This window comes from Cyprinus carpio, chromosome A18 (genome assembly GCF_018340385.1).
Source record: "Cyprinus carpio isolate SPL01 chromosome A18, ASM1834038v1, whole genome shotgun sequence".
Lineage (NCBI taxonomy): Eukaryota > Metazoa > Chordata > Actinopteri > Cypriniformes > Cyprinidae > Cyprinus > Cyprinus carpio.
This window is the reverse complement of record NC_056589.1, coordinates 26033803-26060954: the sequence shown is the minus strand read 5'-3', so window position 1 is coordinate 26060954 and position 27152 is coordinate 26033803. Positions and strand designations below refer to the sequence as shown.

General features: G+C 35.4%; 1 protein-coding gene across 1 annotated transcript in view; it reads right to left on the bottom strand.

The window, feature by feature from the left end:
• Positions 1–741: 741 nt before the first annotated feature.
• The window catches only part of LOC109065359 (zinc finger B-box domain-containing protein 1-like), a 38226-nt gene continuing 11815 nt past the window's right edge, over positions 742–27152 (bottom strand). Inside the window, exons 6-17 of the mRNA XM_042775664.1 lie at positions 26669–26764; positions 20756–20938; positions 19428–19581; positions 17954–18065; positions 13809–13912; positions 11267–11385; positions 11060–11124; positions 9915–10822; positions 8725–8951; positions 6443–6602; positions 4046–4204; positions 742–1219 (exon numbers count right to left, since the gene is read on the bottom strand). Coding sequence (XP_042631598.1) covers positions 984–1219; positions 4046–4204; positions 6443–6602; positions 8725–8951; positions 9915–10822; positions 11060–11124; positions 11267–11385; positions 13809–13912; positions 17954–18065; positions 19428–19581; positions 20756–20938; positions 26669–26764 — 2523 coding nt within the window. The 3' untranslated portion in view covers positions 742–983. The remainder of the gene's footprint in view (positions 1220–4045; positions 4205–6442; positions 6603–8724; positions 8952–9914; positions 10823–11059; positions 11125–11266; positions 11386–13808; positions 13913–17953; positions 18066–19427; positions 19582–20755; positions 20939–26668; positions 26765–27152) is intronic.

The window sequence follows — 27152 nt, the reverse complement described above, 5'->3', positions numbered from 1 at the left end:
GAAAGGTGAGAACCAGACAGAGAAAAATCAAGAACCTATTCATGTTGTAGGTAACACTTTATAAGGACTTTCATTAATCATTCATTATAGTTATTATCAAACTTATCATCAATTCTTAATAATGTTATAAAATAATTATTAAACACACACACACACACATACATATATATATATATATATATATATATATCAATGTTTCCACAAAAATATGGTGCAACAAGTGTTTTCAACATTGATAATAATGAGAAATTTTTCTTGAGCATAAAACCAGCATATTAAAATGATTTATGAAGGATCAGGTGACACTGAAGACTGGAGTAATGATGCTGAAAGTTTACACTTTAAAATATATAAAAATAGATAGTAGTTATTTGAAATTGTAACAATGTTTCAAAATATTACAGTTTTTACTGTATTTTATTTCAAAATAATTTTGAAATAAATGTTTAAAAAATATTCCAAGTATTTGATCAAATAAATGTATCTAATAATCAAATGAATGTATAAACATATAATATCAATTTATTTTATTATTATTAATTTGTGTTTATTATATAATGTTTAAAAATGTAACAGTACTACAATATTAAAATAGAATTTCGTTGCAGTCCGTATGATTTAGACATGAGTAGGTATAAAAAAAAAATTGGTTCTTATTCAATAAGAAACAAAAGTTTCAGAATTCACTCATTAATTTATATTTTTATTTTTGCATAATGAAACATTAATAGCCAATAATAATTAGAAAAACGTTCCAATATAATGTAAAAAAAAAAAAAGAAAAATAAATGCTAAAATTGATATATAAAATACTATGAAAGCCATTTGATACTATATAGCTGTTTAATAGACTAACAAAACTGTAGACCTAACTTTTATTTATTCTTGTCCTCTATTTATATTACACTTTTTTTATCAATTATTTCTACTTTTAAAAAATTCAATCAAAACCTTTAATATGTGTAACTGCAGTCCAGACAAATCTAATCCACTGGAATGTGTCCATCCTCACCCTCATCCCATTGTGTAGTGCTCATATTTCTGAATTCTTCCTCAAGACAGGCCAGAGCCAGGCAATCCTCCTCATCCTCATCAGAGTCCTGGAGATCGAGCTGCTGCACCATCTGGACCTCCATGATCTCCTGAGCGGCACGAGACAGAGGCCGGTTTGACGTGTCTGGACGATGAGTAGAGATGGGAGAACATCTGCTTATGGTGCCTAAAAAAGAATAATAATAGCTGGATGAGATAGTGAGAGAAACACGAAGAAAACAGCTGCTAACACACCCTCTGATCTGATGGTCAGCAAGAGTTACAAAGTCAAAGTTTAATAGGTTTGTTCAAATCTCTAACACCAAGAATGAGCAACAGTAATAGTGATGGTTTCCTACAGTTATACTACTAATGACTGTGACTAACGAGATAAAGAGATGATGGGAAAAGGAAACAGAGAGAGATGTTACAGCATCTGACAGAAAATCACACACAGAAAGACAGAGCTGGGATTGGTGGCTTAAATTAACGGGGTCAGTATTATTTACTGTCACCTGCTGTCCTAATCCGCTTCAATCAAACAGAGCTTTAAATGCTCCCTGATCCAGCAAATCACAATAATACACTCACACACATCTCTCTCTTCTATGTGACTTTTTCATTAAATTCATAAAATTTTATGCATAAATTGGGGAGTCAATCAAATCATTTACTCATTAGATTCCTTCAAAAACAGTGTTTAATTATCATAACCATTTTCTCCATGTTTGTATCAGCAGATCTATTGTTTTGTCAGCTTCTGGGATTTGTCAAGCAATAAAAATAGATAGAAATAAATTGATTATGAGTCATTTATTAAGTTGACAGTGCATACACTACTGTTCAAAAGTTTGGGTTGTGTCTGATTTTTGAGAGAAGTCTCACCAAAGCTGCATTTATTGCATTTATATATACACCATAAACACAGTAATACTGTGAAATATTATTACAATTTAAAATAACAGGTTTCTATTGTAATATATTTTAAAATATAATTTATTTCTGTGATCAAAGCTGAATTTTCAGCATCATTACTCCAGTCTTCAGTGTCACCTGATCCTTCAGAAATCATTCTAATATGCTGATTTGCTGCTCGAGAAACATTTCTGATTATTATCAATGTTGAAAATAGCTTAATATTATTGTGTGGCTTAATATTCTTGTTGAAACCATGATGTATTTTTTCAGGAGTCTATGATGAACAGTATTTACTGGAAACAGAAACATTATAAAACTCTTTTCTGTCTCTATAGATCAATATATTGCATCCTTGCACAGTTGCATTATTATTTCAAACATTTGAACAATACTGTAGAAGTTAATCAGAATGATTCCTTCACTGAAAAGATATAGTTAAAAACACAGAATATCACAAATGAAATGACCAAAATACACAGCAAAAACAGCAGGAGAGATCATGTATTAGCTGATATCGCTTCCCATAATTTGGACTCGGGAGGCCGACGGCTTTGAGTATCCTCTAAAGCAAAAGGCTCAATCTAGCGTGTCTAACCTGACACAAGTATATGAGATATACAGAGAATGAACGGGAGAGAGAGAAAGAAAGAGAATGCATGGATGGACAGCTGACGCTTTGATTTGCACCAGCCGAAATCACAGCTGTCATGCTGTTAAACAGATTATTTCTCCCTCCTCTGCAGACCTGCAAGTGATGAGCCGAGAGACAGAGAGGAAGATGTGTCGAGAGGTAGAGAAAGCGAGACTGATAAACCGAGCTAGCTAGCTGAGCCGGGAGATTGAGGAGCATGCCGTTGGATGCATTCCCTGCACTCCCGCACGCGGCAACACACAGTAATCTCTTTATGAAACCTCAGCCGCGTGTGATGGAGCAGAAAGCTCAGGAATCAGCTCGGCTTTAATTACGGGCACAAGCCAATAAATCACGCCACGGCTGAGCGTCAGCGCGACTCTTCTACAGCCATGTTATTGATGTCCCGTTGTCCAAAGGGTTGGCGGAGGCTCTCTGTAAATGATTATTTAGTCACAGCAAAGATATGACATCAGACAGGCTCAACATTTTAAACACAGATTTAGCTGCATAAGTCTGGATTAAGTCTGCACACAGAAGGGATATTAAGAAGAGAGACGAAGGTTTTATTTTACTCAGACTGTTTTCTAAGGGCCTAGATTTGGGAAATAGACCAGAGGATACAATTAATAGAATTGATAGTTTCGATTAAAGGGACAGTTCGACCAAAAAATTTAAAATCTGACATTGTTTACTCATCATCATGTCATTCCAAACCAGATTGAATTTCTTTCTACCCTGGAACACTCAAAAAGAGACATTTTATTGTCCATTCAATAAAAACAGACAGTGACCAGACGCTTTCAAACTCAAAAAGCACCATAAAAGTAGTTCATGCGACTTATATATTTTCTTGAAATAAATTCATTTTTACTCAGCAAGTATGAATTGAAATTGATCATAAGTGACAGTTAAGACATCATGGTTTTAATATAAATCAGCACTGTTTTGAACATTGATAATGATCAGAAATGTTTCCTGAGCAGCAAATTAGCATATTATAATTATTTCTGAAGGATCATGTGATACTGAAGACTAGCATGATTATGCTGAAAAGTCAGCTTTCATCACAGGAATAAATTACATTTTAGAATATATTACGACAGAAAACAACTATTTGAACTGTAATAATATTTCACAATATTACTGCATTTTGATCAAATAAATGCAGCCTTGGTTAGCATAAGAGACTTCTTTCCATCCCATATTTTTTATGTTTTTCCTGAATTTCTCTGAGCATTTTGTTTTCAAAATGTTTATTTTTGCCCTTTTTTGATAGACATAAAATGATGAACATATCAACGGGAAAGATATTTTCAATGTTTTGTTTTCTGAAAGATTGATACACCAGTATGACATACGGAACAGAAAGAAGTAATATACTTCACAGCCACTTTTTCATTCAAATTGAATCTGGTGTCTACACCCATGTCTGTTGTTGTACAAGAAATGAAAGCAAATTACCTTTGAAACACAGCCTCTGTGATGACATTCTGCTACGGCATGGTGTGAACGGACGAGGGGTGCTACTGATGGGCCGGGCGTTCATCAGCACAGCGACCAGCTCTTCCTCTGCGTGATGCTGAAGACTGCTGCTGGATCTCCAGGACTCCTGCCCTACAGCTACAGATAAAACAAACAATGAGATCTCCACACAGCAAGACAACCATCATCATCTGGTCTTGAAGATAAGCCACTATCAATAGTTTACTAGAAGGTCCACAAGTTATTGTACATCAGCTCTAAATAAACATGTAAACCTTCTAACAACATCCCAGCAGATGCAGGCTTAAATTAAACGTACTCAGCATCAGAAGACAAGAGGACCACATTCAAACAAAAGGCTTTCTTAAGGACACAATAGCAGATCATTGCTCACTCATTTTTGGTTTCATACCAGCAACCTACTGGTGACAAACCCCAAACTTAGCCTGACTTGACATGTGAGCGGTTGAAGGTTAAATGTGTGCCTTCCATCGCCATCTTAAACGCCTGCTGTAATTAAGCCTTTTTCCAGTTGACTGGCCGCTGCTCCTGACAGTGCACGTCAGGGATTGCAAATGCACAGACAGGCCGATAAAAACAGTTCGACTGTGACAGAGACAAAAAAGATGGGAAAAGGAAAAGACTGCAGGAAATTGACGGAGAGACATAGCAGCCAATAAAAGCAGAGATGACAGAAACGGAACTGAATCAGGGACTTATTTGTCCTCTGTTTTCATTAACCTTGAAGCTCAATGAACCAAACAGATGCTTAATTTTTTTACGGTATATTAGATAAAAAAGTGCCTTTGCATATTTCGATTCTGCATACTCAAACAACGGCTTTAAATAGAGCTGTTTAAAAAGAAATATTAGTGTTTACAGTCAAGCTAATGGCCTTGCCAAGGTAGCACATTAGGAGCCAAAGGATAATGCCAGGAAATGACTGAATGTATAAGAGAGAGGCATAATTTATACTCCTCTTTAAGCTAGCAGCTCTCTTCAATGGCCAATCTATCTAAGTATGCAATAATTAGGTATCTAAATAACACGAGCGGAACAAAATGCACTGTTTAGGGGAGATGTCAGTGGTTCTCATTAAAGAGTGGTCATATATTAGTGTTGGAAAAAAGCACATCTCTATTAGCATAAAGGATGTATTCATGTTGGGAAAGATGTAAATAGCACACAGTGAATGTTTTAACTAACACCTAGTATTGCATTTGCGGTAAGTAAGGTTTTGTAGGCATGACTTGTGAGGAGTGTGTACAGTACTGTTTAAAAGTTTTTTTTGTTGTTGTTGTTGTTTTTTTTTTAAAGACATTATTTTATTCAGCAGAGATGCATTACAAGAGATTTCTATTTCAAATAAATGCTGTTTTCTATTCATCAAAGAATCAGAACTACATCATGGTTTTCACAAAAATATTAAAGCCCCGTTGAGAATATGCTTAGCTTGCATATTGCTTGTTTTCAATGTGACAATGACAATAATAAGAAATGTTTCTTGAGCTGCAAATCAGCATATCAGAATGATTTCTGAAGAATCTCTTCTGATGCTGAAGACTGGAGTTATGATGCTGACAATACAGCTTTGATCACAGGAATAAATGACATTTTTAAATATATTCAAATAGGTCATAGGTTATTTTTAATTATAAAAAATATTTCACAATATTGCTGTTTTATTGTATGTTTGATAGAATAAATGCAGAGCATAAGAGACACCTTTTATTTTAAAATTGAAAAATCTTAACCAACCCCAAACTTTTGAAAGGTGGAGTGTATGTTTTTAAAATGGCATCTTATTAGGGTTCGGACTTTGTTGGTTTCGAGAGTTTCCACGGCAGACTTCTTTCTGAAATTGTTAATCTCTGGTCTCTGTCAGATCATGCAGTATAATCATGTGGATCTTAACTCAACAGAGCTCTGTAATTTCTAATAAAATACATATTAAGTGTACTTGTACTCCTGTGAAAAGGAGATAATCTGCTGCAAGGTCAGTTCTTAGTCAAGTCAAGTCAAGTCTGCTTTATTGTTAATTCTTCCACATGTACAGTACATACATACAGAGAATTGAAATTGCGTTACTCTCAGACGATCTCTTTCTTACAGAATAATGTGGTGTTTGTATAGTAACACTTGACTATTATGAACCTTGCTGAGGTCTAGACAATGTTTCATGGCTGTACGAATGTCATTAAGGCATCTTGACCCAAACATCTCAGGTGTACTACACACGGAAATGTCAAGAGCTTCTTCATAATGGCAGGCTCCAAATTGACTGACTGATTTTATAGAATTTCCATTTGTTTTAATAGCTGTTTCTTGCCCTCTAATCCTCAGCAGTCTTTATTTTATTTTTATTTTTTTATATACCTAGCAAACTCCCTGTGTGGCTCTGCTCTTCTGTAGAGGTTTGAGCTGGAGCTGGGCTGGGCTGCAGGACTCCAGGGTCCAGTCCCAAAGTCAGGATCCCCTCTAGGTCTTGGTACTGCCCCGATTGGATGTCCTGTCGCTGGGCTAAATAATGAACAGCCTGTGGGAGAGAAGAAATATAGAAAGAACATTGGTCATTAGTGGGTCAATGACATGATGCTAATGTATTCAAAATTACATAAAAATGCAATTTATACAGACAATGACTTGAATACTTAAATGCATTAAAATTCATTTAACATTTCTGTCAGGCTTAAAGTACAAAAATGTCTGGATGGTAATTGTTGTGAGATCATAATAAATAATAAATAAATAAAATTAAATTGTAATCAAAAGGCTACTATTGTTTTGTTTTGTTTTTTTTTGCTTTTTTTTTTTTTATTTGTTATCATTCACGTTTATATCAGTACCATATACACTAACAATCAAATGTTTAAGGTCAGAAAGACTTTTTTTAATGTTTTCGAAAGAATGTTCTCCAAGTATGCAGATTTAGTATTTGTTATTTTATGCAAGAATGAAGGTTTAGTGTTTCTTTTTCTTTTCTTTCTTTTTTATTTTTATTTTTTTACATTATATTGGTAAGTTACCAATTATAAAAATATCAAATTGGTAAAATACTAATTAAGGGCTATTAATCTTGCATTATGCAGTGAAAAAGTGAATTCTGAAACTGCTGTTTGTTATTAAATAATAACCAAATTAATTATTTTATATATCTACTCATATCCATGTCATATAGTGTTATAGTTGCTATATGTTATACATATAGGTCTGAAATGAAATTCTATTTTAGTAACACTTTCACCAAGTGACACACTCACCAAGGCTGTATTTATTTGAAATAAAATACAGTAAAAATCAGTATATTGTGAAACATTATTACACTTTAAAACAACTGCTTTCTATTTGAATATATCTGAAAATGTAATTTATTCCTGTGATGCAAAGCTGAATTTTTAGCATCATTACTTCAGTTTCAGTATCACACGATCCTTCAAAAATCATTCTAATACGCTGTGCTAATTGTGCACCATAAACATTTAATATTATAATCAATAATAATAAAAATAATAATAAAAACAGCTGTGCTGCTTAATATGCAGGATACATTTTTCCAAGATTCTTTAATGAATAGAAAGTTCAAAAGAACAGCATTTCTTTGAAATTTTGTAACAATGTAAAAGATTTTACTGTCACTTTTAATAAGTTTCATGCATCCTGACTAAATAAAAGTATTAATTTCTTTTAAAAGAAATTAATAAACAATAATTTTAAAAAGTGTGCTCTGCCTGTTTATGGTCATGTTTTGCTCACTTTTGGGCATTCAATCATGTTTTTATCTATTATGCAGGTTAAATTAGGCCGAATTTAATTTGTCAATTTCAGATGGAACGCATGGACGGACAGAAATCTTTCTTTAAAGAAAAAAAATTGTTTTAAACTGAAAGGAAATGAGAAACAATTATGTTTTGATTGAGTCCCAGTCAGTGTCCTTTAAATGGAAAATGAGGTAGGGGAAAAAGAATCGGCGGGTGGTAATTAAGGACACAAATTTTCTGATCGCCAGACAAAAGAGCAGAGATAAGGCCACTTTCTGATCAGACATTTCATTTCAGGTGTTTAATGTAATTCATTCTCTTTTCTCTCTCTTTCTGTTATGCCATTAAACGTTCATTTTACAGTTCTCACACTCTCTTTTTTTTATATAATATTTCCAGCAGAGAGTCTGTGAAAGCTCATGTTTTTCACTATATCATTGTGGCTGCACTTCCATCTTCCTACAATCTATAGACTAACAAAAGTTTGGGAACAGAAAGATTTTTTTTTTTTTTTTTTTAAGAAATCAATACTTTTATTCAGCAATGATGCATTTATCAAAACACTTATGTTACAAAATATTTCTAGTTCAAATAAATGCAGTTCTTTCAAACTTTTTCTTTCTATTCATCACACAGTATAATCCTGAAAAAAAAAAAAAAAAAAAAAAACTTAAATTTGAATCATGGATATTTTAACATTGATAATAATGGATAATAAAGGAATATTTTTGACAAGCAAATCAGCATTTCTAGAATAATATTCCACAATTTTTGTTCTATTTTTGATTAAATGAATGCAGACTCAGTGCAGACTCTTGTGTACTAACTGGTCTAAATAGTGGGTTATGGGTAACCTGTTACAAGTAACTGAGGTTGAGGAATCAACAGGTCTCTGATCACCTGAGAAGATCCTGTAAACACGTCCGGTTCTGGGTTGTCATGTTCTGACTTTGTGAGGTTTGTGAAAGTGAAATGAGGGTCTGCTAGAGGGGTTGTGGTGGGACACGGAGAGGGAAAGCAATTCTTTTGTGCTTCTTCATCTGTGATTCGTCTCAGTTCTTCATCAGATGAGTCTTCCTCACTGGGCACCAGGCAAGCATCTTCACCTGTCATTTCCTCTTCTGAATCTGAAGAGTGACAAATAGTGAGAGAAGAGAAACCATGAGGACAGGAGGAGAGAAAACATTGAGATGTTCCGGCAGGAGGCCGGCAGTGAGAATGCAAACACACACTCTTATCTAACGCTCGCAGCGAGCCGCCTGGACATGGTCTAGCAGAGCTTGTGTGTTTCTCTTCCCTGCTTCCCGTCTGCTGCCTCCTGCATTAATAATGCTTATCCTACACAGCTTGAAGTTTCCATCACTCTGCTAGTCAGCAAATACTGCAGAAACAACCGCTGTGTGAATGAAGGCTGATGTCTAAACTGGTGTTTTCTCATCATCTTTACGTGCTGGACCCCAAGGGATGGGGAAATCAGGTTTTTCTGTCATTTATTAAGTGTTTTTTTAATGTTTATCAAACAGCTCTTTGGAATACTTGATTTGGATTGGTCATTCATGCATATATTATTGTACAAAGATGATCAACTGTATAATTGTCCAACACATCCTTCATAGCTGCACTAGTTTTATGTCTCTCTTGTCACTCCTCAAATTCATATTTCATGCCATACACAAACATGACCCTGAACTTTTGAACGGTAGTGTATATGTTACTTATTATTTATTTAATTATTTATTTAACCATATTGGTGTTGCCACCATTTTATAAAATCAATAAGCCACTATATGTTACAGTTATGTTGCATTTGTTAAATGTTAAAGGCTTTACATTTTGCCTAATAACACCTAGTTAAATCAGTAATGCACAGCCAGCTTCAAGTGGTATATTGGTTTTAAATATATTTCAACTGCTATTAATTACAAAGGAAACAGCCTACATCACTCACAAGCATTTTCGAAGAATAATTATAAACAGTGGCCCAAGCACATCATGGAATACAAACAAAATTACAATTAGATACTGCCAACTAACATTTTCAGTGTTCAGACAACTTCAATTAAAAATTCACCAATAGAAATCCTACTAACCTGACATGCTCAGCTGTAAGGAGAGCACTGTAGTTTTGGGTGACCTTCGTGAGGCCTTTAACCATTTGGAGGCTGGAGGTGAACGGTGCCTGTAAATATGAGAGGATTCAACTCTCTCCGCAGAGGACCTGATGGAGTCATAGGTAGGCATAGCAGATGTACGTCTATCTGAGACTAATGCAGACGGTGATGATTCTCTAGATGACGGCTTTAATGAAGGAACTGCAGCGCTTGGGGAAGTGATAGCAAATTCTGGAGACAGTTGGCCTAATTTTGATTCAGAAACAGGTGTTGAATGAGTAGGTATGGATTGGATTGGGTTGACTGGAGACGAAGCTGATCTAGACCTTGGGGATGGAGAATCTGGAGGTTTTGGACTTTGTTTAGAGATGAGTAAAGCAGGAGAATGACATTGAGAAGACCTAACAGATGGCACTCTACCAGGAGAGGGGCTGACGGTGGAAATATGGTCCTCAAAGCCTGGGAGAGTTTGATTTAATTTGGTTTTTGGGAGTGAAGGAGATGATGTTGGCAGGAGCTCTGAGGGTTTATCCCGTTTTGCTGCAGAAGATCTCATCCGTGGGCTTGGTTTTGGAGAGTCACTGAGTTCTACTTTCTGGCTTCCTGTTTGTGAATTCAACAGATATGGCTCTGAGGTAGTCGACAGGTGCTGTGATCTCTGAAGCCTCGTTTGAAGTGGAGAAAAGCTTTCTGATCTTGGCAATGATGACGAAGATTGTTCGGTCTCTTGAGACGGCGGCCACATCTCAGGAGAAGAGCTGATCTTTGTGTCAGAATTACATTCACTGAAGGATCCTTTGGTCATCTCTGAGAAAGACGGTGTGGAAGGCAAGACTGAATATTCAAAATCTCCTCCAGATAAATCTTCATTTCCAACAGATGCAAACTAAGGAAGAAAAACAGACATGCATGTATAACATCTAACTTACTCCCACAGTTAAGTCTTAATTCTAGTTGTGGCTGATATAAATGTCAACATGACACTGTATTTGTGTCAGTTCTGAGTTAAGAAAAACACAGCAACTTCAATAGCATTGTTGCTTCAAGACGACACTCCTACTGTGAACTTTTCTGTCGCTTCCTTTCAAAATGTCCCATTTTTGCCTTGATCTTGTGTTTCTTACATTTTGCTCTCATTTCTCTGCTTGACTCCAAAGGATCTGTAAAATATAGCGTCTCCAACCATCTTCTGGAGAAATTAAAGTGACAAAAACAGTGTTAGTCAGAAGAAGACAGAATGATAAGTGTAAAGAAACATGACCGAGGAGTCATTCTCTGGCCACCGCCCAGCAGTCCATTAGAGAAACTGGGGTGGTGGGGTTCAGAATTACCTCATCTAACTCTATGAAGCTTAAACAGGATTCTGCAGGGCTGTCCACTTTCCCAGCATCCTCAGCGGGAGCGATTGTGAAGAGAGACGTAAAGTATTTATGCAACTCCATCCGCTCTGCTGCAAATCAGAGATGCAGTAAAACAGATTTATGTTAAGCGTTAAACACTGAAATTAAATCAGCTCAATGTTCAGTTTGTACATACTTATTCATAATACAGAGTGACAGATCTCCAGATTTATTTCAGTCCATGCCCTGTGAATTTTTTTTAAGACATTAATTTATTTTCTGAATAAATACCCCAACAGTGCACAATTCATTCATGCATATTACTTAAAATATTTTTTTCTCCATAATATTTCAAAACACAATACCATTTAAATATCCCTTTTCATTTCTCTCAATTTTTAATATAAAAAATGAACAATAAAATTGAAAATAATATAAAAATGAAAAAAAAATAAAAATAGACACTAAATTTTTTGATGATGATGTAAACAAGGCCATGGACATGAGAAAAAAAATTACAAATACAATAATTTAATGAACTTATTAAACCATATACACATATCACCATCACCATTAATTTACATATTACAAACTTAAACGTAAAAACTTTAGCTCAGTTGCTGCCTTAAATTTGAAAGTATAATCAACTTAGTAGTACACGTCATTTCAATGTAAATTACATTAAACTGACTAAAAAATTCAAGTTTAATTTCGTATAACTTAAAAAAGTTAAATCGCTTATTTTGATGAGTTAAAGAAATGCTAAAACATAAGTTGCCATAACTTAATGATAATATAATTTTTACAGTGTTGCAGTCAGAAAAATGTCACATTACAAAAGTGAATGCTTTGTGAATGTTGTTTCATGTTTTTAAATGCAGGATGAATCAAGACAAGCTGTTGACAGATTGAACAGGTAATGACCAACCAGCAGAATCCAAATCAGATGAACCATCAGAAAGATGCCTTTGCAGTTGAAAAAGTGACTAAAAAATGTTTTGGGTGTGAGCATCATGGAGATGGGCTTTAGAAAAGATGCGACAGGCTCGGGCTGGTGCTGACGAAGAGAGACGCCGCTCATTGTGGGGCTGTTTGGGAAAATCTGAAGGTGGTCAGTTCTTTGACAGCTGTGATCAACCGGCCTCCCAGCAGCACCTAGAAACTTCTCTCAATCAGCTGTCAGAGTGCTCTGTCAGACCATCGCCCTCCCTCCAGTGTAATAAGAGCTCTGTGATTACCCTTCAGGGAGGGAGTGATGGATCCGAGTTGCTGAGGAAAGCTGCCCTCTGCAGTGACTCTTACAGCTCATTTCTCCAACTTTTTGGAAAGAGTGCACTTGTACGGGTCTATGTGAATCGCAGCATGTACACCACCGGTCACCCACTATTCCTTGTCATCCATTTTCCAACCCAGGTACGATGATATGACAAGTTTCCAGTGATAAATATGTATATATATATATATATACATATATATATATATATATATATATATATATATATATTTTTTTTTTTTTTTTTTTTTTTTTTTTTTTCATTTATCGTGTCCTATTTTGCACAATAAATTCACATCAACAAACAGTTGACGGTAGCCATTGACTGGCTACAATCAACTGTTTGGTTACCAACATTTTTCAAAACATCTTCTTTTGTGCTTAAAGGGATAGTTCACCCAAAAATGAAAATTCTGTCATCATTTACTCACCCTCATGTCGTTCCAAACCTGCATGAGTTGCTTTCTTATGTTGAACATAAAAGAAGATATTTTGAAGATTGCTGGTAATCAAACAGTTGCTGGTTGCCATTGATTTCCATATAGGAAAAAAATACTATGGAAGTCAACGGGAACCAACAACTGTTTGATTACCAGCAATCTTCAACACATCTTCTTTTATGTTCAAGATAAGAAAGCAACTCATACAGGTTTGGAACGACATGAGGGTGAGTAAATGATGACAGAATTTAAATTTTTGGGTGAACTATCCCTTTAACAGAAGAAAGAAACTCATACAGGTTCAGAACAACTTAAGGCTGAGTAAATGGTGAGTAAATGATGACAGATTTTTGGGGTGGGTTATCCCTTTAAATGTTTGCAAGAAAAAAAAAATGTAATATAAAAAAAAAGGTAAATATGAGCAAAGAAGAACAAAAATCTAACCGTTCACTGAAGCAAAACAACTGAAAGTTGGGAGAATATAATTATGAAATTGTTTTTCTCCAATACACGTTGGCTACAATTATTAGCACCCCTAGAAATTCTTATAATTTGTATATTTCTATTTCTATTTACATTTTCTTGAACTTTAATTTAACAAGGGAGCTAATAATTCTCACCACAACTGTATGTGTGTGTATATATATATATATATATGTATAGTTTTAAATTGTGTTACGTGAATGTCTGTTATCAGTTTACTGTTTAATTGTGTGTGTGTGTGTGTGTGTGTGTGTGTGTGTGTGTGTGTGTGTGTGTGTGTGTGTGTGTGTGTGTGTGTGTGTGTGTGTGTGTGTGTGTGTCATGAAACAGGCCACACCTGTCAGTTTTCGGATCAATTCATCCGTCTCTGCTGGTGGAGGTGTGGGTGGTTCTGGTCGGCGTTGGACAACAGACCGGGGCTGAAATTCTTCAATTTGTCCTCTGAGAGAGAGAAAATAACGCTGCTCCCAGTAAATCAAACTCAGAAATTTGAGGATAATTAATCAGGCTCTCTTTCCTCAATGGTGCAACTATAAATAAACAACATTTCAGCACAGCACAGCACTTTAGTAATAGCTTTATCCTCCTCTGAAAAATATTTCCACAGCAGGAAAAACAACATTAACCAATAATAAAATAGTCTGACATGTTTCACTTCTTTTCAGCATTTATTTTTTATTTTTTTATCAATTCCTGATGTATAAAATCAAGGCTTGCCCTACATTATTTTAGGGATGTGTACAACTACACATTTTCAAAAACAGCTAGTTGGTGGGCCATCTGATTGAGTAGTCAGCTTGCCAGTGTTAAAGAAGGTCTGTAAAATTAGGCCACTTTTGGTACAAATACAATTGAGTGTCAATGAAGTATAGGGTAGCTGAGTGACATACCATGATTTATGAATGTGACATATATATGTAATCATTGTCTTAATATTTTTTTAAACAAAATTTACTCTAAGAAGCAAAATGAGATGTTAAGGTCTAAAAGTTTTTGAGGTTTATGCTGAAAGAAAGGTTTATCGTTGTTTGCCATAGTTTGTTTATATATGAATACTTTATAGCATGTATATATGTTCTTGCAGCATATACTAATAATTATTGTAATAATTATGATAACAATAATAAAAATAATATTAAAAAAGTCTCCTTTCGCTTAACAAGGCTACATTTATTTGATTAAAAAAACTGTAAAAATGTAATATTGTGAAAAATGATAAACTTTTAAAAGAGCATATCTCAAGCATTTCTTATTATAATCAATGTTAAAAACAGTTGTTCTACTTAATATTTTTTTGGACATCATGATACTTTTTTTCAGGATTATTTGATGAATACAGCATTTGTTTGAAACTGAAATCTTTTATAACATTATAAATGTATTTGCTGTCACTTTTGATCAATTTAATGCATCTTTGCTTAATAAAAATATTTATTTCTTTAAAAATATTACTGACCCCAACCCTATGTCACATTATGTTAAATTAATTGCTGTTTCAACAGAGCATACAAAGAGTTTATTCTCTCTCGAGTTAATACAGGGAAAGCGACATCATTTCAATCCAATAGCAAATGAAAGGGGCTGAAGGAAGTTGATGACCCAGACTTCCTGGGTCCGAGAGTAAATCTCAGCTCAGCCAGATTCCCCTGACCCACAGGTTTAGTCCTTTAAACCTTTTCCTTCCTTTTCCTGGTGATTTACCATACAAACGTTGTGCTCTCATCTCCCTTCCTGAAGCCAACTCTTGCTGCCTCAGCAGGACAACCTGCTTTCCTCATTGTGTGTGCGTGTGTGTGTTTGTGAGCGTATGAAGGGATTAGAAACCCCTATAACACACTCCATTCCTCCAGAGTGTGAGCTGCACTGGGCCACACATCTGCCCTCCTCCCACAGAACCCAAACACACAAACGCACATGCTGGAAACATGGATACAGCTTCCTGTTCCGTGATTCTTCACACAAGAAGGCAATTTAACGGATACACAATTAGACCCTTCTTGAATAGCCGACCTAAATACCATCGCTGCCACAGATACCATAACGCTCAAGAAGCGGTTCAAAGCACTTAGGAGGGTTTACAGATACTGTGTTTGTGTGTTTTGCTCGCTTTTGTCAGGCTTTCTCATTTCGTAGGCGAGCATCGCAATCTTTTGGGAGCAGAACAACCATTTCACTGGCTCTTTTTCAAAACTTAGTGTGCTGCCTACATAGGTGGCTGTCTTCAAAGGCAGCACCCTAACTGAAATGGAAGATCTAGAATGTACTACACAGTGTTATTTTAATATTATTTATACACTGTTAAAATGTTTAGTATGAAATTATAGTATTTTTTTTTCAGATTAATATTTGCATTATACTTTCACAGTAATTTCACAGTGGGACTTGAACAGCATCATACTGTGTTTCTAGAGTGCATATGTACTCTGAAGGCACCCAGCATGCAAAGCATCATGGATATATCATGCTGTAGATTTTTTTTCAATACATGTTGGTTTTATTTGTTGAGTGTTACAATTGTTGAGTTTTGTATGGTGACTACTGATGTGACATCTTTCAAAGACCTTTCTCAGCAGATCCATCCACAAATAGTTATGAATATGAAATAAGTTATAGATTAATCTTCATGCTTAAAAAATGCTTAAATTAAATCTTCATATTCATGCTAAGAATAATTAAACTATCTATATCTATAAGTCAGGCGATTTCATATTCTAGCTTATTATCATTTAAACAAATGTTTTCATTTGTTACACTTCCGATATGACTAGATCAGAAATTTATGAATATGCAAGGTCAAAGAGCCCAGAAAAATGGGCTCACCATTCTGGTGACTTCAAAACAATTACAGTATAAACATTTAAATTTCTCACATTGGCACAGTTAAAGACAACTCACAAGAATTCACAGTAAACAAAGAGCAGTAAATTACTGTGATGTTAGCATCATTCTGCTGTTCATTCACAGTCATTTTTATGAAAATAACCCAGCATGCATTGATTTCACAGCAAATTTCTGACTACAGTAATCTATTGTAAAATAATACTCTTTAATCCTGTAAATTCTTGGCAATTTTTTTTACAGTGTATACTATTACAGTCTTGAAGTCAAGTCACCTTTATTTAAAAAGCGCTTTATACAATACAGATTGTGTCAAAGCAGCTTTACAGTTTCAAAGCAGGAAAAGAGTTTGTAAATAATGCAAAAGGAGAATAACAGTCAATATTTATCTTTATTAATACTTTGAATTAGCTTTTGTATTTATATTTTCAGTTTTCATTTTAATTTAAGTAATTTTGTTATGTGCGTTTTTCATTTTTATTCATTTTTGTTTTTTTGCTTTATTTTTTTAATTCAGTTTCAGTTTTAGGAATTTTAGTACTTCAGCATCAACTTTTTTTAAATTATTATTTCAGTTAGTTTCCAAGGCAACATTTCTCATTATTTAGGGTTTGATTTTTCTTCTAATATTTACACTTACTATACTATATTTCTCTTTAATTTAAATATGTTTCAATTATGCTTCAATTACATATCTCTCATTTCATTGATTATTGGATAATTTTTTAACTGACCTTATCGCAAAGCATTCTGGGATTGCATTCTCTAAATGAGTGCATTAGAGTGTGCCCATATTTTTACTGCCACTGGCTCCAGAAGTACTTTTTCCCATTCATTTTTCCCATAGGGATTTTAAAAATGTCTTCATTAAAGATTTATAAGCCATGAACCAAAACAACCAACGCAACACAGGTGAATCATGAAATTTGACAAAAAAAAAAAAAAAAAAAAAAGGTACAAAACTCTGTACTAAACAGCTTTAGTGAGGGGGAAACTACAATCCCATGAAACATTGTGAATGGCAAAATAGAATTGAAAACAATGGTAAAATATAAAACTATCCATTTAAAGATGTTGATTATATCTAAAGAAACACTATATTTTATTCAAAAAAAATGCATATACATACAAATACTTAAAAAAATCACAACAGATGTGTCTTTAAAGATTTATTAGTTATCATTTAAAATCAATTTCCCTATGAAGAAAATCAATGGACTTTTTACTTCTGGAGCCCAACTGTTGCACTCTATGCTGCCTAGAATACCAAAATAAAGCAGCTTAGAAGGCAGCATGATGCTCCCTACTATTTGGAACAGGCTTCATGTTAGAAGTGTGCCTATGATGCCTTAAAATGGTCCCTACATAGGCAGTTCGCTAGGTTTGTGTGCTGGTGTGTTTGTTTAAGGAAGATTTTACAGAGTTAAAGCAATACCATGGGGCTTTGGTGCTGATTAGCTCAATAAATTCCAGTGACTCGGCAGTGGCACAACTTAAATGTAAGGCTGTGTAATTAGCAGCCATAAGTCATTAATTGATCTTAAATGGACCTTAATTGGGGCCTGGGAAGGTAAATGGAGCTTGTAATGCTCTTATTCAATGTGTGTCAGTTCGGTTATAAAGTGTGAGGTGACAAGCACTAACCTGCGGTGCTTTTTCAAGAGGAGTTTCTCCATGTAGCACAAAGTGTCCTCCTTGAACTCCACATAAATTAACGGCTGGGATCCTTTCTCTGTTTGTGTTTCCATCACAGACACTAGAGAGAAAACCACACCAATCAAGCCTTTAGTCCAAACTCTGTGTGTACAGAACAAGATAATAACCGTATTTACCTGAAGTATGCATGTAGCCTAGAAGACGTTCAAACACTCTTTTTAGCAAACCCTTTCCTTTTTAGCTTCATGCAAACCACTAAAGAATTTATATTAAACAAATACTCGCTGTCTGGTGCAGAATTCAAGCAGTACTATAGACATAATTCCGTCTTTGTTATGGGAGTTATTTTGCTGTATTGTGAGAATATAAAGGGCGGTTAGACTTCAGTGCATCTGAAACCCCCTTAACACAGCAGTCATTATCACAGTGAGCACAAGCCAAGCAGCACTGCAGCAGGCAAGACTCCTGCAAGCCAAGTACAGAAAGAGAAGTGAGAGAGAGAGAGAGAGAGGGACAAACACAAGGAGTCTGATGCATGATAAGGACTAACTTTACTTTGCTGCAGTGTGATTCAGTTGAGTGTAAGAACAGCCGTCCTATTCAGCTTTAAACCCCAACTACAGGATACATAAACGATGTTTGAAATAACAGGCTAGCATACTACTTTTACTATATTCGCAGCATGTAATATGTAAAATATGCATATATATATATATATATATATATATATATATATATATTATATATATATATATATATATATATATATATGTATAAAAGCTTTATTATTATGAATCTGCCACTAATTAACTGCAAGTTAACCTGATGAGATCAATGTGATGAGGTTGTGTCGTTCGTCATTACATAAAGTACACCAAATTATATACTATTCCTAAACCACAGTAGGTTTAGAATTAACAGTATCCACAAGACTAGTATTTGATTTTAAACGGAGTACAGTGATTCTCTTAAAGGAGATCCTGAAGTCAAGTTCATGGAAACCTCACGTCTGCTCTCATTTAGCAACAAATATCCCGCTGTTCTTGACTAATATCCCTAACAGATTGAATTTCTTGTGACCTGGCATCATCATTCAAGTTTCTGAGAACAGTTTCTCAAACTCATTGAGTCATATGTTGTCAAATCACGGAGGCATTTCTGCAAACCACATGCAGTGCCTGAAAACACATGCATGCGTCGTCAACGAGCACATGTTTGTCATGCATATACTGTATGTAGTTACCTGGCAACTAATCAGCAGCCCTGTCGCACTTGCGGCATGCGTTATGTCAGTCAATGCCACACATGAGTGTGCTTTATGAGAAACTGTCTGTGTGTGTTCAGACAGCCTGCAAGGGAATATATGTGGCAGCTCACACGAACCTGACAGCATGTCACTTTATTATCGTGGTTTGACTGTAGCACATCCACACACACTCAGATGCATAAATGTGTGTGTTACCTGGTCTCTGTCCTCCCTCTCTCCACTCTTTCAAAGCCTCCTGGAAGGACCTGGCTGACTCTTCTTCATCAAAGCCTCCTCTCGGCAGAGAGCTGTCCTCTTCCTCACCAGCCTCCTCATCCTCCAAGTCAACACCGTCATTCACGAACAACACCTGAGGCAAGACACAGAGAACACAATGAGAGTGACAGAGACAGTGAGAGGAGGAGATGATATTAAATTGAGCACATGGCCAAGTTTCCACACTCTACAGAAAGTTGAGAGAGGTTTCGTGTTCAAATGTTGACTTCCTTCCTGCAAACAAGAACGCAAGATGCATGCACTGAATTGATTAAATTAAAAAAAAAAAGTGCTGTTCTTTTGAACTTTCTATTCAAGTATAAGAAACAAATTTCCTTATTTCCACAAAAAATATGAAATAACACAACAACACTGATTTTTAGCATTGATAATAAATGGAAATGTTTCTTGAGCAGCTAATCAGCATATTAGAATCATTTCTGAAGGATCATGTGACACTTAAGACTGGAGTAATGATGCTGAAAATTCAGATTTGCATTACAGGAATAAACCACATTTTAAAACAAATTTAAAAAACTGTTATTTTAAATTATAATTATATTTTATAATATGGTAACACTTTGGAAGTCTTCATATATAATGCATCATAAAAGTATATTTAATGAATTAATTATGACTTGTAATGCACCTTGTAACGCATTGTATGATCTCATCTATCTATTCATTGTTACACAGAAAAAGTAATGCATTAAAACACACATCTCAAACGATCCATTTCAGATGTACCAAATCTGCCACTTTAAAGGTATCAAATGTTACCACTATTTTACTGTATTTTTGATCAAATAAATCCAGCTTTAGTCAGCAAAAGAAACTTCTTTCAAAAACACTTAACTCATACTCTTAATGTCTGTTGTTGTTTTTTTTTGTGGACATATGCAGCTAAAAAAATACTGATACTGAAGTTTTCTGCTTAGTTAACATGGAAATGTGAAATAGGCCTAGTCCTTGATGCAGCATTCACATACAAGTAACACTTTATATACAATGCATTATAAAAAATTGTAATGCCTTAATTATGTCTTTTAATGCACCTTATAATGCATGATATGATATCAGCAAATATTATAGTGCAGTTTAACTTTGGTTACAATTATTTATGAACAGAAATAATGTATTACAATGTACATTATGAATCCATATTTAATGCATTATCCATTTCTAACCGTATTTGACCTAAAGAAGCTAAATGTATGATTCAATTAATAAGCAGTTTGATGTACCACCCCAAACAATCAGTGGCTCACCTGTGTGTGGTGTATTTGTGTATCGGAAATGGGCCAAAGGCTTCTAGGAGCTGATCTTTTCTCTGTAGCTTCACTTTCATCAGCAGACTTGGGGGATGCACCTTGTTGATTCTCCTCGCCGCTTACCTGATGCTGGAGGCGGCCCAACACATCCCGAGTGCTGACAGGGGTCTGGAGCTCTGCCTGGACGATGAAACATAGATTTCAGTCAGACCTTTAATTCAAAGTGTTCAAATGCATCCTGTTAATGATTCAGTTAAAGTACTGATGCAACCGAATGAATGCACACTCTTTACAGGTAAAGTATTCATCCAAATCATTAAATGGATGTCCTGTGTTCAAAACAAGCTTTACAGACAGTGTCTGTGACACGCTGTTGCTTCCAATAAAAAATTAATCTGTCAGTTGTAGAAACAAGAAACAATAATGCACTAAGTCTATGGGGCAGCAGGGTTAAAACTAAAACTAAAACTTGAAAAAAATCTGAAACAACTGAAACTATATATATGTATATACACACACACACACACACACACACACATAGACATTTAAAGAATAATACGAATATAATAGTGTCTTATATAATGAAATGGCACTAATATAACATTGCTGGGAAAAAATGGTGTAGAAGCAATTTTCACTCAGAAATTTCTAACAAATTTCACAAACAATTGCAAAGAAATGGCTAGTTATGCACTGAATTAAACATGAAATTTTGAAGTAGAAAACCTGAAACAGTATTTTCTTGTATGAAATACTCCAATAATATTTGTTTTATGTACAACTTTGGAAACAAATTACAGTGTACTTTTCATTTTAAAAGTAGCAACCATGAAATATGTCATACAATACACTTCAAAACTTAAAACCCAGAAAACACTTACATGTAGCATGGTAGGTTTTCTTTAATTTGATCATATTCACACCCGGTAATTGCTCTTTTTATTACTGATTACTGCAAACATTATCAAATCTCTCGGTAAAAAGTGCAAATGAATAACAGCCATGAAGAAAACCTAGATTAAATCATATAATTCACCCAATAACTGGTAGCAAGACAACTAATTCCTCTTTATGACATTATGTCCTTAAGATAACATTGTTAGTGGCCATTATGGTGGTCGTGGCTGCTGAATAACGCTTTCTCTTACCTCACCAGATAAGACCTTGACTGTCTCGTGAATAGATTTTTATTATGCACTCAAACTACAGTAAACATTAGCAAATGAATTAGTTTATCTCAGCATAGTGATTTGCAGACAATAGAAAGCAATAGGAAACTATTAAAGGGAGAATAAATGTGTGCAATTTGAGATAAAAAAAGAATGAATCAAAAGCAAATGGACAAATGCCTCTTTGTCAAAGGCAGACGAAGACAAACCAAGCTTGCAAAGAAAAAACCCTGGGGACAAAAATATTAATATTTGTTCCCCTTTTCCCCCATGGAAGCAAATTAAACAGGATTAGGATGCATAAAGCTGCATCAGAGCCCAGTGTAGTTAAATACAATTCTTAGTTTCTTGCCAAGACTGCACACTCCCTTCAAGCAGCACCCAGAAATGAAAATTTTGTCATAATTTACTTATGTATTTTTCCAAACCTGTATAAGCTTCTTTTCTTCTGTTGAACACAAAAGAAGATATTTTGAAGAATGTTGGTAACCAAACAGTTGCTGGTAGCCATTGACTTCCATAGTATGGAAAAAATCACTATGGAAGTCATGAAACAAATGTTGTGTTCAACAGAAGAAAGAAACTTCCACAGGTTCTGAACAACATGAGGTTGAGCAAACAACAGAAATTTTATTTTTAGGCAAAAAAATAATACCTGTAATACCTTTAATAAATATTATAATGGTAAATTATACTACAATGACACTGATGTAGACAGTAGACAGTGAGGAAGCTCACTAGAATAGAGCCTATGGGTTCTTCTGTTTCTCCTCCATCTGGACTTGTTTGCTTGTGTTTGTGTAACTACGGCTTTCAGTATGCGGCAGTGCAGGGTGAGCATCACACAGGGCAGAAGTAAGTTTGGCGGTGCACATTTGCTGCCTAATGCTGCATGATGGGATGTAAACATGAAGACAGATGTGAAGGTTTTATGTGGGTCACTCAAGGTCATCTTCTCAGAAGAAGAGCTAATCTCCACACCATTCCAGCATACCTATAGTATGCAATAATTGGAGCACCTCAAATGCTACAATCAACAATGACACACACATGATGATGCCTAAACATATTTGTATGCCTACGTGGAGTGCTTTAGGACGTGGGGTCATGGTGAAAGGATGTTCCCTGCATGCCCTCGGGTTAACGCTTATGGAAACCATAATGAGCCGATTTTTCCCAGTTGACTCAACGCAGTCTGAATGACCCTGAGAGTCAAGTTAAAATGTAACTTAAACTATTATAAATGCACAGCTAAATATCAGAAACCCACTACAGTTAAATTGGGAATCATAAAACGTTTTCAATATTTTTGGAAGAAATCTATTTTGCTCACCAAGGCTGCATTTATTTATTTATTGTAAAATACAGTAAAAACAGGAATATTATGAAATATTAGTAAAATTTTTAATTATTTTCTGAAGGGGTCATATGACATTGCTAAAAAGAACATTATTTTGTGTATTTGGTGTAATGCAATGTGTTTATGCGGTTTAAGGTAAAAAAAAAAAAAAAAAAAAAAAAAAACCTTATTTTCCATAAAATGTACATTATTGTTTCTCCTCTATGCCCTGCCTTTCTGAAACGTGTCGATTTTTACAAAGCTCATCGTTCCAAAAAAGTGAGGTGTGCTCTGATTGGCCTGCTAACCAGTGCATTGTGATTGGCCGAATGCTTTAAGCATGTGACTGAAAAGTTATGCCCCTTAACTTACTGTGATGCCGTCTCCCAGAGGGACACAACTCAGTCCAGCTGCTCAACATCCCATCATCAGTTCTCTTTTAGCAGTTCAATCAATGTACTGTTAGGAGTAACTAAATAACTTGGGATATAGGTTTATTTTCTGTCAGAGGGAGTGTCAGGCATGTTTATAAAACGAATAACTTAAGTAATTTGTGGATAGACTTGTTCGGCATTGCTGGGAACGCCCACAAAAACATCATAACCGTTTATGCCATGGGGGAAAACAAACCATTCGAATTAACGAGCAGAGACCTTGTTAGGTGCTTGATCTTATGATGATTTAGTTTAATTTCTGATTGGTGCAGTGCCGAAAAGTTGCTGTGTGGCGTTCTGTACCACGAATAAGTTAAAAACCTGATCTGAAGATGTATATGACTGATAAACAGACGGCTACCGGAGGTAGCACTGAGCGGGTAGCACACTTATTTATTATGTCTATGGGCTACACTACTTGCCCTGCAATGATGATCTGTCATTAGTCCTGTCCCCCTGCACAGCTTAGAGTAACCCTCCTTCTCATAACAATCAAATAATTCTCACTCCCTGATATTTTGTGATGTCATAATCTATTAAAACATTTATTTCATATTATTATTCACAATCCCTTACGAAAATTAGCAATGGAATTACTATAGTAAAAGTATAGTAGGCTAGCCATGTTGTTTTTTGGGGTTTTTTTGCCGTTTTTATTACCAGTTGTAGCCTATAACCACAGTTTTACTACAAATACCATGGTTAAACTATGGTTAGTGTAGCAAAACGTTTTTACCATGGTTTAACTGTAGTAACCAATAACCATGTTTTTTTCATATTTTATGTACATATTTGCACTTCAGTGGACCTTAATGTTACCTGTTTTGTCAATGTTAAAAATCTTTTTAATATATCAATAAGCAAGTACAACAGGTTTTTACTCAAGTTTTTATCACTTTAATAAAATTAAGCGAAACAAAACGACAAATGTTTACTTTTACAATCCGTCTTGTTCTCATATAGACTTGTAGTAAGCTGTCTCTTGCTCAATTAGGTAACAAAAATGTCGGGAAACGACACCTCTGGCCATTCCATTGGGTCGTTTGTCCAGTCACAGATACCGTACGGACAGTCCGACCCAATACGTCTCAGTTTTTATACGTACAGTATGTTGCTCTGTCAAGCAGCAGAAATTATTTTATGTAGGCAATTCTAAATCAACACCATGCTTTTCCAATGAGGGGAAAGGACTGTTTTTCCCCACGCCGACTCCGCCCACACAGCTATGATGCAACACAGATCAAGTCTATTAGTATGTACAGGAAACGCGAACCATTTCAAACGATTCAGTTCGATTTGGTGAACTGGTTCGACCGGTTCACTAAAAAGATCTGGTTAAATAGAAATATTCGTTTGCGATCAGGACATCACTAGACGAGACAAAACCAATAAAACCTATAACAAACGAGGCATTTGTTGCATCCAGTGGAGACATAATTAGTTTTTTTATATTTAAATATAAAAAACGTACTTACAGGCTGTGAATCAGAAGCGCCAGAATGTCCTTGCAAAGTTGGAACTGCCCAACTTTATAGAAACAGCCTTCGTGCCACAGACGCATTGTAGGCTACTGGTTCAGGAAACAGTCCTCATCCTCCATAAAATTTGCAGCACACATCTGAATATTTGGGTTGAACTGTTCTGGAACAGTGTTGTAAATACAACTCAACCACTGATTTCTAGTTGTGTCCTCTTTTGGAAGGCCAAACAAAGTAGTCTCGCTTTCACAACGAAACAGTGCGAATAAAAGTTATGCCTTCTTTCTTTGTGTGAACATTTGGGCCGCATTATGCAAATCTTCCCACATAGTGACGTAGAGATGTGGGGGCATGTTAGAATGACCCATTTTAGGGGGGTATGGTTGACTCTTAACTTTTATAAAGAATATCTCTTTGGATTTGAGACTTTAGTCTTTGCAACTTTACAGATCTTCTTTATGCACCAAGAGCTTGTAACACTCCAAAGAGAAAGGAAAAATTGAAATCGCAACATATGACCCCTTTAAAATGTAGTTTATTCCTCTGATGCAAAGCTGAATTTTCAGCATCATTACTCTAGTCTTTAGTGTCACATGATCCTTAAGAAAACATTTCAATTTGCTGATTTGCTACTTAATTTTTTTGTGCAAACCATGATACACAACCATGCAAAAGTAACATAAGGACAGTAGGAACACTTTTATTCTGCAACGGCGCATTGAATTGATCAAAAATGATTTCATTATATTGTAATAATTATGCATAATATTACTGTTTTTACTGTTTTGATCAAATAAATGCAGCTTTAATGAGCATAACAGATAGTTCAAAAACACTAAAAAACTTTTTGACCGTTATTGTATGTGGTTTTCTTTTCTTGGAAGAAATTTATTAATTATGGTTGTACATAATTAGTTACACAGAAGTGTAATTAGTGTCAACCTTCATTAGTCAGTTAAGTAAGTGTAGATCAGAGTGATACTATAATAGTAAAATCACATCAAGCTAAAAGGCAATTTAATGAGCACAGTTCTTTCTACATAAACACAGTTAATTTAATGGGAACAAAAAGAAATGAAGAAAAAAAACATTATGCAGCTTATTGTTGTTTTGGCTAAGGCAACCTTCCTGAACAAAAAAAGTGCAGGTACTTTTCTAAGTGGTCAGACTTACAGTTTTCACCTTATAAAACCATGGGGCAGCTCAACTCTCTAAAACAAACTCAAGCTGAAGGAAGCGAGTGTTTGTGAACACACATCAGCTGTTTGTGTTTGTGTGGCTGTTCTCTACCCTGGGAACAGGTGTGTGTAATTAGAGTTGGGTTAGAGTGAGCAGATTGTCCACTAATGGTGACCAGCATTCTGCGTTTCTGAGAAACGGCATGGAGGAGGAAGACTGAATCTGGAGGTTTGTGCCTGGCGCTGCTGCAGGCGTGTGGGTGTGTGCGTGTGTGTGTGGGACGGACGGAGCTTGTCAGAACACCTCCTCACCTGTACAGGAACCATACGATGTCGCTTCAGTGCCCCCTTTTGGTGGAATCTGACGAAGCAGCCCACACAATAATTCTCTCCGCATTCCTCACACATCTGAAACAGATCAAAAACAATTAAATAAACCCAGGACTTGTACAGTAAGGTATATTCACCCCAAAAACTTTAATATCAGCAATATATATTTAAATATCTTGCACTTTTTGCTTAACCCGATACATATTAAAATGAAGAGAAGGGAGTTGCACGTATCTTAAGGGAGCTCATTATTTTGTTACCGATTGTAAATGAATGCGGAGGATGATAGGAGAGACCGTTTGATGGACAGACGGACAGATAGAAAGACAGACTGCATAGCAGCACAGGAATTTAAAGGAAGGTCTATCAAACCCACAGCTGAAGAGCCACTTGTAAATGAATCCAGCCTGCTGTCTTGATTCATTCGGTCTGAACGTCTGCATGTCTTCTTTGTATGATGATGCAG